At 34.6% G+C, this 12,909-nt stretch overlaps 1 protein-coding gene across 9 annotated transcripts in view; it reads right to left on the bottom strand.

Moving 5' to 3' along the window:
- LOC103023785 (B-cadherin) overlaps nucleotides 1–12,909 on the bottom strand; it is a 169,547-nt gene that overhangs the window by 12,473 nt on the left and 144,165 nt on the right. Inside the window, exons 1-3 of one of the 9 annotated variants that reach the window (XM_022665149.2) lie at nucleotides 9,785–9,915; nucleotides 8,740–8,925; nucleotides 6,187–6,301 (exon numbers count right to left, since the gene is read on the bottom strand). The exons of 6 other annotated variants lie outside the window; for them this stretch is intronic. In XM_022665149.2, the coding sequence (XP_022520870.2) occupies nucleotides 6,187–6,301; nucleotides 8,740–8,790 (166 nt within the window). In that variant the 5' untranslated portion in view covers nucleotides 8,791–8,925; nucleotides 9,785–9,915. Of the gene's footprint in view, nucleotides 1–6,186; nucleotides 6,302–8,739; nucleotides 8,953–9,784; nucleotides 9,916–12,909 lie in introns of those variants that run through there. 2 more of the 9 variants (XM_049471032.1, XM_049471031.1) reach the window with 2 other exon arrangements.

The following is a 12,909-nucleotide window of genomic DNA, read 5'->3' as shown; positions in this document are numbered from 1 at the left end:
ACAGACAACACAAAAAATGTTTAACAACTTTTACAACTAAGATATTTCAGTGCAGCAGTCCAGAGTCGCTTGATCATTCTTCTCTTCTGGAGTAGATCCATCAGATATCAGCCAATCAAATATCTAATATAATATGCTCATGCTTTCTTAAGATCATGGTTAAAATTAATTTCCAAAAACAGATAAATATAAAGGAAAAGGTAAGTATAGCACTTATCTATTTTTGAAAGTGAACTTTTAATAAACTGTATACACCTTTAACATTTAAAATCGTTAAATGAGGAAGTGCTGAATAAAATCAATCACAGATTATGAATCAGAGGAACAAACTTTAGGGTTGGCTTACAAAACTGAATGGTTTCTGAATTACTGGCATCGGTGTGGAGTCCCATCAATAAAGAAAGAGGTACTAGTTGTTCCTGTCCTTTCAAATTCTTTTTAAAAGCACTAAAGCACACAGTGCATCATAGTATCACTGTGGTTTTTAGAATTTTCAGACATACACTATGTGAGATTTAGCATTAGAACACCTGCTTATTCACTGATTCTTCACAAAGCAAGGGTCTTAAAAAGAGTTTATCCTGCTTTTCTTGGAGTAGCCGTCTCTACTTTCACTGCTAACAGTTGAACTGAACGTTTTTTTTGTTCGTTTTTAAGCTTTACTTGGCCTGGTTATAAGTTACATTTCCAACCTCTTTACATTTGTTTAACCCCCTTTGTATTTAGATATCCCTCACTCTTGGTTAAGCTTCATAGGTGACCAGGCCTTGTCTCTTAAATGTTCCATAGAAATAAATATGACTTGCCATCATCCCATACCATACCATCATCCCAGAGAACACAGTTCCATTGCTCCACACTGACCTCAATGCTGGGGCCTTAATACCCCTCTTTATACCTACACCTGGGACAGGGGTGTCCAAACTTTTTTTGATGGGGGCCAGAAGGAGAAATATATTTAAAGTCATGGGCCACAGACTCTGTAATAAAACAAATAATAAAATACACCACTTTAAATAATACATTTTCCTGATTACTTTCATTTACACACCATTTTACTAGACTTACTATCTTTATCTATCTTTTACAGTGTTGTGTAAACTAAGATTTTTCAAATTGATGTTTCATTTCATGATGTCTCTTAATACTCATTTTTTTGTGCTGCACCCTCTCCACTTTTAGACACTTTGGTCCGCTTCTCTGCATAATAAATGAGCACTCTCTCCGCTTTAAGATTAATTTTCCCATTTTTCTGCGTAATAACTGCGCACTCTCTCCGCTTTAGACTATTTGGCCCGTTTTTCTGCGCTATAACTGAGCACCCTCTCCGCTTTTAGACTAATTTTCCCGTTTTTCTGCGTAATAACTGCGTACTCTCTCCGCTTTAAGACTAATTGTCCTGTTTTTCTGCGCTATAACTTCACTCTCGCCGCTTTTAGACTCTTTGGCCCGTTTTTCTGCGCTAGAAATGCGAACTCTCTCCGCTTTTAGACTCTTTGGCCCGTTTCTGACACCTAGTGTTCAAACTTTGAATCTCACATTATAAAAACCAGCCTCAACAGCGGGCCAACTTTCATTCTATTTCTAAAATAAAAGTAGTTTGGACACCCCTGACCTAGGATTAAGCATGGTGCCAATAAGGTCATGTTTACTAGTTCCAGAGAGTCCTATTCTATTGTCAGCACTTCTTTACGGGAACTATACAAGCTATGTGTCTACAATGGATGCAACTTACTATATTAGCTTAATGCACTCATGATGATATGTGTCCCCAAACATTTGAACATATAGTGTAGATAAATTGCAATTAAAATGTTTTAGAAATCTGGAAAATGCCAAGCAGGCGAACGAATATCTGATCTGAGTTGTTTTCAGTCACCTTCAGCCACACTGGCTCATTGTGAATAAGACTGATGGCCGCTGACCTACAGCACTTCAGACTGAATCTGAATAGTTACCAATAGCTTTGGTATTTGCAGTACCTGCACAAACAAGCTCAATGACACATATCTGAAAAATATCGAAAGTGAAAGAAATATAACTCGGACTGGAAGGCTGGAAAGCACCGAAGCTGTCTGGAAAGCAGAACACTTACGCTGATCCACTGCACAACCTAAATTTGCTGATCTGCTCAGGTCTGAACTTGTACTTCCACACCCACTGAATCCCCGAAGCACTGAGAGGCATTTAACGGGAATTATTTCATGTGAATTGACCGTGATCATCATCAGCCTGCAGGAGCCAAATTACGCACTGCTTCTCATGAGAACTCAACCAGTTTAAAAAAAAAAATCAATTTATGTGTGAATGTATAGGTACAAAAAAAAAGTTTTCAGCTAGTTGAGACAAGAGCCATTCTGATTCATGTCAGAAGTCGGCCGTAGTGGATGAGTACACAGTATGAATACACTCAGAGACTTAAAGGTGCACATACTGCTAAAACCATAGTCCAAACACACAAACACCACTTTTTTACGTTTCTGTAGAAATACTGTAAAAAAAAAAAAAAAAACAAAGCTTATTTTTTATTTTTAATGTGATTAATTAAGTCAGCTAAACAAAAATATAAAATTACACTGTAAAGTATAGCAAACTAATTACCTCAACAAACATTATTATTTTTCTTGTTAAAAGTTGGTCTAACAGATGGAGACTTTTAATTTGACTTCACTTTACCATTTTATATAAAAGTTACAAATCACTTCATTTTTATTACTCTGAAATACGAGGGCAATGCTTTTTTCCTTAAACAGAAGAAAGATCCACAGTACACGCAGGGCTGCACTTTAAACCGACAGTGGAAACATTTACCTGAGCATAACAATTCTTCAACAGACCATGAAAGCACAAGACCAAACAGGTTCAGTTGCTTTGGGCGATGTGTTTAGCAGACTGGAATGTTTTAATCACTAGATATGCTAGAAAGTGAATAAACAAGAGAACGCTGAGCCTGTTTACCTCTCAGATTTAACATGACTTTTTGTTTGATCACATCATTCACATTCAGTTTTCACTTGTAAATATAAAAAGTCCAGGGGTAAGAGGTGTAAACACCCCACTTAAACCACATTCAGATGTGTTCAGAAACAATGAAATCAGATCTTTTGTAATCAGAATCCATCAGGCAGTCGAAAAATGGCTGTCAAAAAACGCTGTGCCTGTTTACACCTGGTCACTTCATGTGTCTCGAGTATCAGAATTATATCCGGTTTAGACCAAATCCTAAGTGTAAACACACCCAAAACACATAAAACTGATACAACTCCAATCAATAAAACCACTTCAGGCAGTAGTCTGAGAAACATTTGAGACACTCTACTCTACACGACTCATTCAACAACCAAAACTACTGCCAGTACAGCCCAATCCGAAAGTAATAATCGCCACACAAACAAATTTATTTCAAATTTTAATCCAATTTTCTCCCCAATTTATACGGCCAATTACCTAACCCACTAATTAGGATTCCCCCTATTAGTAATGATACCACAACACAATGTTGCTGATGCAGCATTACCGAGTAGCATTACAGTGCTAACGCTCGGAGGAAAGCGCAGCGACTTCTGATACATCAGCTCACAGACCCCTTGTGCTGATCGACATCACCCTAGCAGTGATAAGGGAAAGAGCACCATCTATTGCACCCACCCAGATAGAGCAAGGCTAATTGTGCTCTCTTAGGGTTCCTGTAGCTGATGGCAAACTACATGAACAGGATTCGAACCAGCGATCTTCTGATCAGCTTTTAAAATACATTATGTTGAAGACTTAACAAGCAGTAAGATAAAATCTAACTCTTATCCTTCTAACAATAAAAACAACTTAATTTTACCTACTGAAGAAACATATTTTCCAAAGTATGTAGTAAATCATGTAGTGAAACTTAGACTAATGAAATTTTATGACTTTTTGTAAGAACAAAACAAAAAAAAAAAGATCTGCTAGTTACACTTAAAAATATAGTGGAACATTTTTGCAAACTTATTATTACGGTAAGTAATGTTATTTTATTATATGAAGTAAAAATGATTAAAAAAGCTTTGTGGATTATACTTAAAAATAAGGTTGCAAAAACGGTGCACTGTATTTTTAAGTAAAACTAGCTCATGATTTTTTAGAGAGACATTCATATTTCTTTGATCTTTTGAACAAAAATTTGAACTGCTATCATTTATTTTCTGTACTGTCCTAATTTTAATTTAGTTTAATTTTCGGTAATTCATGAACACACTCAGGTAAGGGAAAGGGAGGGTTTTGTGTGTTATGTGTTTTGCATGATGTGAATTTTTTAGTAATTTTGTGTTTGATCTTCCGGTGTAGCGGCAGATCATTCATATAGGTTAGAACCACAGTTACAGTAAAAAAAGAGGAGAATGTACTTAAATAACAGTGTATCATAACACGTTCCATAGACCATTGAAGTCGTGTCATCATTTTGTAGTCAGAACCATGTTGTTTATGCCCGTATTTTGGGCTCCTTTGGGTTTCCGTGTCTAAGCCGTCCAAGTCAATACGGGCAGGGACGTGCACAGGAATCCACCCCCCCAAAAAATAAAAGAGTCTCTCTCTCTCCTGTATTGGTCTCTTTTCCGTGGGCATTTCGAATTTTCTGCATTAACACAATAATTTTTTTTTTCTAGTAAAGCGTTCTGCGTATCCCCCACTATGCCCGCGCCCCTCCCTTTTGCCCATCTCTCGAGGTGTCTGAATCTGAATGATTGACTTTGTTTTACGAAACTTCAATTAAAATTACGAATTATAAAGAAAATCTTGTTGAAATATGAAATCATATTTGCCTATATTATATTTTCCCCTCCCTCGAAAGGGCAATATCAGCCAAGGACGGCAAAAGGGCAGTTGCCCCAAGCACATTGGGCCATAGCGTCTGCACCTCACTGAATACGGGATTTGAATGGACTTTTCAAAAACTGGCCTCTGTCACAGAGGCGGGTTTTTAAAAGCCCTATTCATTTTTCTCATAGGGAAAAACTGCTTAGACACGGAAGCCGTACGAGCACTACAGAATGACACACGACTTCAGTGGTCTATTTAACTTATTTTCACCACCTGCCACAGAAAAGGAGCTGAGTCTGATTTTAACACATTTAACCAAACGCCCATACGTCTGCTCTTACCATTTTATAGAAGATGAACCAACACCAGAACATCCTAACCCAGAGAAACTGGTTCTCAGTTATAGAGGTGAGATTGAAATCCACAACCCAGGATGTGAGTCATATATGATCATATGATTAGATGCATTTGTAAGAGGAGACTCAGATTTAAGAAATGTTCAAATCATTGTTATGTGCTGTGTAATTACAAAGATATTACTAGAAACACAGAGATAGACAGCAAGTGAATTTTTGGTTAGTATAAAGTTTTCTGAATGTTACAGTTAACATTCTTTGAATATTCAGTCTGTCATAAATTCTGGACTTTCTTAGAATGTTTATAAAAGTTGAACTTTTAACGTTTCTATAATATTAATATTTGTCTAGCTGGGAACGCTGTATGAGAAAAAGTTCTAATAACATTGTGATGCAAACAATTATTATTTAACAGGTTTTCAGAACATTGCTGGAATTATTGTTTTTTTACACTGTAACAATGCAAAAGTTGAGAAAATTTAAAGTTTCAAGGCAGCTTACTGCACTAGATTTTTGAGTTTGGAAGAAAACCACCAACAGTTGTGCCAACCAGAAATCTTTAGTTTAGTTAATTTATTATATTCTTAGTTAATTTGAACGTATTAAATGTGTGTTCTGCTGACTGTCCTTTAGAATAATAAAAAAAAAATGTTGTGACCAGTTTCACATTAATCAAATTAATGCAGTGAGCACAACCCTATATTTTGTGTTAATTTAAGTGAACAACTGGGATTTTTAATTGTTTTATTGTCAGTCATATAAACTAGCAGTAATGCAAATGTTAGCAGCTAGACCGAGCCAGCATATAGTCTATATACACTCAGCAACACAAAACACAGTAACCTGATCTTATAGCCTACAGCACTGAGGCCGGGCACGTCACTACAGGGATCATCCACGTTTTAACCAATTTCCATGATTTCTTCATGAATTTCCATGCCTTTAGGGCAAATTTTCATGACAAATTTTCTAATTGAATTCCACTGAAAATCAGACAGAATAGATAGAAATCTGATTGTGTGCAATAACCTCTTACCTCTGCCCAGCTTCCTGCCTCTGTGAAGATAAGGTCTGTCCACTTTAAAGGTGAAAACCTCTGAATCAAATCCGTTTAAACATGGCGTCTGTTCAGCAAAGCTGGAGGAGAGTACCTTTAATAAAGGACGAGAAAAAAACGCCATTTAATTTCTTCAAACACATAAACACTTTTACTGAATGAGGCCCAAAAGTGCAGGAATATAAAACTGACCAATACTACCAATATTTCAACTAATTAATTAATAATAGTACATTTCTCAGTATCTTATTAGTAATAATACAACTCTGATTTTGCTATTTATAGGTTTATGTTTGAGTAAAATGAACATTGTTGTTTTATTCTATAAACTATGGACAACATTTCTTCAAAATTCTAATTTAAAATATTGTCATTTAGAGCATTTATCTGCAGAAAATGAGAAATGGCTAAAATAAAAAAAGATGCAGAGCTTTCAGACCTCAAATAATGCAACACAAACAAATTCATATTCATAAAGTTTTAAGAGTTCAGAAATCAATATTTGGTGGAATAACCCTGGTTTTTAATCACTGGTTTTATGCGCCTTGGCATTATGTTCACCTCCACCAGTCTTACACACTGCTTTTGGATAACTTTATGCTGCTTTACTCCTGGTGCAAAAATTCAAGCAGTTCAGTTTGGTTTGATGGCTTGTAATCATGCATCTTCCTCTTGATTATATTCCAGAGGTTTTCAATTTGGTAAAATCAAAGAAACTCATCATTTTGGAGTGGTCTCTTTTTTCTAGAGCTGTATTTGTCTGTAATAAGAGCCACTGAAACAGACGCAGTTAGTATATCAGAGTGTGGGGCTGGGAGGTTAATCAAAATATCAATTTGATTAATAGAATTGTTTTCTTAATGCATTTTTTTTGTATAATGGAGATTGTAAAAAACTCTTTTATGTGGCAGTGATTTACATATTTTACTCCTTTCATTAATTAAAATGAAAAAATTATATATATTTGTATTAAGAATTTAAATAAAAGGAAAATTAAACAATAGCTTGTGTATAACTTTAAATGTTTCCCTGATTGAGAATATCACTTTTTTTTTACAATATCATCCAGCCCTACAAGAGGGATTAAAACTAGTCTAAAAATGCAGTGTTTTAAAAGGATGTTGAATTTTTTATACTAAAAGGAAATAATATAATCTAATATTACTGTCTGGAAAACGTCCCCTTAACATTTGTAGGACAGTGTGTGTGGTTTTACATCATAAAATATAATATAATATAAAATCTGCAAAATCACAACACTTCATTGTTGAAATATAAAAAAATATATACTGAAAAATATCAATAGCATGGTCATGGAAGCATTCTTCATGTTCATTCATATGGATGTTTTTTCCACACTGAAAGGAATATATGGGCACATATTTCTTTATATGTAAAATAAATACATAGTTTCAAATATATGGTTTATTTTTATGTATTGTAAACATTAATACATCAAATAATCATGTTTTTGAACACTTTCAAAATACATTTTAAAATGTATTCTATGAATATATGTATTTTATACATTTTATGTATGCCAATTTAGTCGAGAAAATCGAGATATGAGCCAACATTCTAAGCTATCAGCTATGATATTTTTACTACTAATATTTTAGTTGTATAATACAGATCTATTAAGCCATTTTTAGTAGTAATATTTGCAGGATTAAATATATATTAAAAAAACATTTATTTACATAGATTTTCACTTGTCATCATATATAATTACATAATAAGTCTATTTAAAGAGATCAACAATTATAACAATAGGGGTATTCCCATTCATTCTGACTAGAGAAAATCTGCAAATAATTTCTGAATAGAGCAAATGCTAATTTAAGATACATCAAACTTATTTTGACTGGAGACTCATATGTTTGATTTGATGTTTGATTATTTTTAAAACAGATTCCACCATAAATTTTAAAAATGTTCCTGTTAAATGTAGTTAAAATAAGGTTTTATGTATTTTTATTTAATTAATTATTTCATTTAAATACAGTTGTTTTACGTCACATGATCCAACTGCATATTACAACTGCATATACTGTGTAAAGTCACCAATGAAACTCCAGGCAGTTAAAGGCATATTTGCTAATACTTACCTTAAAGATATCTGTGTTTATTATGTCTCAGTCAATTTAAAAGCATATCTTTGTTATTTAGGCAATATATTCCTTCAGAAATAAAAATAAATATTTGTGAAAGTTTAAATAAGTATAAATCTACATGTTCATATTGTTTTCCTTCTATATATGGAAGTCATCAAACAGTAAATATTTACAGCTAATCTATATAAATCATAAATAAATATATAAAACAAATATATAAATCATATATAACCTAGATATTGTGTTTTTAGTATTGTATTTAGTTCAAATAATGAGGAAGCACTTTTGGCTGCAGGGGGTATTAATCCAACTCAAATCTCTGCATTTTTCCTTTAATTTTTACAGAAATGAGAGAGCAGTTTAAAATTCCCTCGTAAAATCCTAGAATTTAAATACAAGAACATGAAGCAGAACATACCTGCAGTAGAACGAGAAGAACCCCCAGCTGTACACTCCTTAAAGTCTCCATGTAACCGAAAATAAAACCAATAATCCTCAGAACTCTCCGCTCCTCAGAGCTGTTACTCCTCTCAGAGCTGTTACTCCTCTCAGAGCAGGAACTCTCCTCTCAGAGCTGGATCTCCTCTCAGAGCTGGATGGAGAACTGTGAAGCAGAACTACTGAGGTGATTTACTTTTCCTTTTGTTTTGTTACACAGGTGAACTCATCCTTACATCCAGTTCCAAATAAGGTAAGGTGGAATTGCAATGTGGGAAGTCATGTGATGATCCAAAATTGTCTGGCTTTCAAATAAAAAATGTGCAATTAAAATATATATTGTTTATTAGTACAGTGATACAGAATACTGAATGTACCCTTTGGCTGATTAAATGGTACAAATTTGTACTTATTGCTGTTAGAAATGACTTTGTACTTCAGAGGGAACAAATCTCACCCTGTAAAGACCAATATAATACTTTTGAGGCTACAATTCTGAAGAGTGTACCTTGCACTGTTTTATTACCGGTAGTTCATTAGTTCACTAGGTAAAACATTTGTCAGGGCCATTAAAACAGGTATCAAACATTTCTATTAAACATTTCTTTCTAAACATCTGACGAAAAGCTGTCATGACATTAGAGGCTGTATGAAAACTATGGGTGTAAAGGTACAGAAAACCCCGCGGTTTGGTACGTTTTCAGTACGGTTGTTAGAATAAATAAAAAGGCTGGGTGTTCTGTATAGCCTCACCTTTATTAACTTCATAATAACAATGTTTAGTTTTTGGGATGGAATATTGTAACAGGGCTCGAGCTCCTTTATTAAATGCTTGAAACCAGGATTTTCTCCTACTGTCATCATGAGAGGATCCGTCTTTTGCATCTTGTTAGAACAAACAAAACATTGAGCCTGATTGTGAGGCTTTATTAAGAACAAAAACAACAGCATTAACTGATTAATTTACACATCTTTTTTCCTAAGCATATTACTAGAAAGAGAGAGAGAGTTCTTTGAAAACTTACTCATCGGACTGTATCCTGTCTGCTGGTTGGGTATTTACTGGTATTATTAATGCAGTAGTGTATTCCTGTAACCCTTTTGTCAGTCACATCTGTTTCATCATCATCATACAGATTGCTTTACGAACACAAGCTGGTAAAACAAGTTTTTGCACAATGCTGGCAGTTTCTGTAATACAACACTTACACTAAGAATACTCAGGAACTGCACTGCACAACTGCCCTCCCTCAAACTGTGCAGTGGGAATGGGAACTGACCACTTTATACTAACTATGAGGAAGTTATTTATTATCTTGATTCTGACTAATCATTACCCATAGTTTTGTTTTAAATATATTTCCCCTAGTTATTCTTCAATTCAGCTGAAGCAATAACCCCGCTGTCACACCTGATGGCAGAAGCGCTCCTGCAATCTCAGCCAGAATGCACCACACACTGATGTCACTTCCTTATGTGATCACATATGTGGTCAATGCCACACAGCACCTCCAGGAAGTCAATCACCGTAATATTGATCACACCTGTTTACACCCAAATATATATATATATATATATATTTTTTTTTTACCTCGATTTTAGCTTACTTTCTGATATATCCTGCTTGTGTATGACCTTTAGACTGATTCTTGTTTATGGAATGTTTACTCTCCGTTGCTGTTGTATACTGGTATTAACTCTGAACATTTTGACTATATCCTCTGTATTGCTACTTTCATTAATAAACCATCTTATTTGTATCTGCGCGTATCTGTCCAGCCGTGACACCCACTGTGTCCCCAGTGTTGTTACCTGTGGTTGTTTGTAACCCCGCCCCCTCATTATCTCGCCAGGTGTTCCTAGTTTCCCAGTGTATATGGAGTCCCTTTGTTTCTATGTGCCCTAGCCGGGTCTCGATTGTTGTTTCTTGTTTTTATTGTCATGTTAAGTGAGTCTAGTTTTACACTCTAAAAAGTGATTTTGTGTTTTAGTCAGGAAAACAAATACTTACCGGCTTGTTCAACCCAATAAAATGAGTTCAGAGAACTTCAGCCTAAAAATTTTAAAATGTTCGTTGAGCCAATGAAATTTTTTTATTTTAACCTACTTTTAGTATACTGCACGTGTCAATGCTCTTTCCACAGTGTTTGTTCATACAGCTTTCCTATAGGCTTCTGACACCATATATTTGCATATTGGGTGTGGCCTCTCCTTTACTTACCATCTTTGTGTCTTCCCTATTCTAGTCGTGCTTTAGTGTGATATATGTGTTGATTGCCAGGCCTCAGTGCTGTAGGCTGTAAGAGCAACTTATCTTTATTCTAGGTTCTTGGTTGTCACAGTATGTTGACTTGGAGCTATAGAGGTTACTCTTATGCTGGCCTAGCATTATACTGTCAGTTTCGGCAGTTCTATAAAAATATGCTAAATATGTTGAGAATTCCTATGTACATTAAATTAACTAAATTCTTTAAGCTACTTGACAATACAGTTGAGCTAATTAAACTGTTGTGTGAACAAAACTCAGTTAAGTTGAATAAACTTAAAGTGTTATATATTTACAACTTATCTGAGTCAAAGCAAAATGATGTCTTGACTGAGTTAAGCTGACCCAATGAGTATTTTTTTTAGTGTACCTTTGGTCTTGTTTTCTGTTTCCGCAGTTCACTCTCATGGAGCCTTTTCCCACTTTTCATGTCCTGAAGGATAGTTTTGCATCATATTTTGAATTATAACTCTTATTTACTTGCTATGTCCTGCATAAAGAGTGTATAGACAAAACCAGAGAGAATGTGGAGGAGCTTCTTCCCACCAGCTATCCTTGCTTTAAACCAGGATTAGGTAAAACTTAGTGATTTTAACCCCATCCAAATGCATCATGTGAGTCATTTTTATGGACTGTGCACTCCTGTGTCAGTAATACTTCTTTTATCTTCTGTAAAACAAGGTCCAGGTTGGTTCATTTAGTATATTCTTTGAGCTAGTGTTCTTTGAACTGTACTGTAGGCATGGGGAAACTGAAATCATGGGGGTTATGGTCTTATTTTCAGTGTGTGAACAGTAATTTTGTTGTTCGTGGCATGAAATAGTTTTTTTTCAGGTCTTAAATTTAATGTTATGTTAAATTAATATTAATTGCGTAACGTGCAGCTGCAAGTGTCCTCGGTCCCTTGAAAACAAAACACTACGGTGAATGCTATTTTTATGAAAATTATTTTTCATAAAAAAAAAGTATGATATAAACTGAATGAAAGAGCCATTCAGTTTAACCAGGCAGCACATCATCGCGTTCCCCACATCAAAGAAAACAGTATAAAATTTTGAAAAAAGTTACGTTTTATTATTACACAGCATTTACATCACATTTAATTACACTGCTACACAAAAAGCATGTTATAGTGATAGATAATGACCCTGTCATAATATTTTATGGCTCATTTTGTCGCCACTTCACTGTAATCTGAATAGTTTAAATGAAAGGAAAGGATGAGACCTGGTGCTATAAAAGAACATTACAAAAGTTCAGATTTCATTTAATAAGCCAATGGATGAAGTGGGAGAGAAACAGCCTATCATAGGTGAAGGTGAAGCCCCGCCCCCTTGTGGTATTTTTTAGCTCAAGCACAATCAATCAGCTTCAGCTTTATGGAGTTTGGTAAGTTTTTGTAACTTTACAATAAATAAATATAATATTTTAGTTCATGAGAGTGTGCGCAGTATGCAGTGTTTATCTGTACTGAGCTCTGTAATCAGCTGCTGTCCAGTCGGAATAAAAGCTAACCAATCACTGTCAATGGAATAATGCTGGTGCAGGGGCATTATGGGAAACGTAGTTTCTTTAGTCATAATGCTTGTATTCCTTTTTACTCATGTTGTACTGACAACTTCGCTGTTGTACTGACACATATGGGCTAGAAACATATAAAATAATATTTAATATCTATAAATTCTCGTGATATCCACAAACTCAGCAACTGGACTTTATGAAAGCTTTAATACATTTAATACATATATATTTTGTATAAAAATGTATGAAAAATATATATTTCTAAAATATGGTTAAATACATCCTAGTACATTTCTAAATAGTATATTATAGTATTTTGTGTTGTTAAGAATTAACAAAATTTTGGGATATGAACCACGCCTC

This window comes from Astyanax mexicanus, chromosome 23 (assembly GCF_023375975.1).
Source record: "Astyanax mexicanus isolate ESR-SI-001 chromosome 23, AstMex3_surface, whole genome shotgun sequence".
Taxonomy (NCBI): Eukaryota; Metazoa; Chordata; class Actinopteri; order Characiformes; family Acestrorhamphidae; genus Astyanax; species Astyanax mexicanus.
This window is presented reverse-complemented; position numbering and strand designations above follow the sequence as displayed.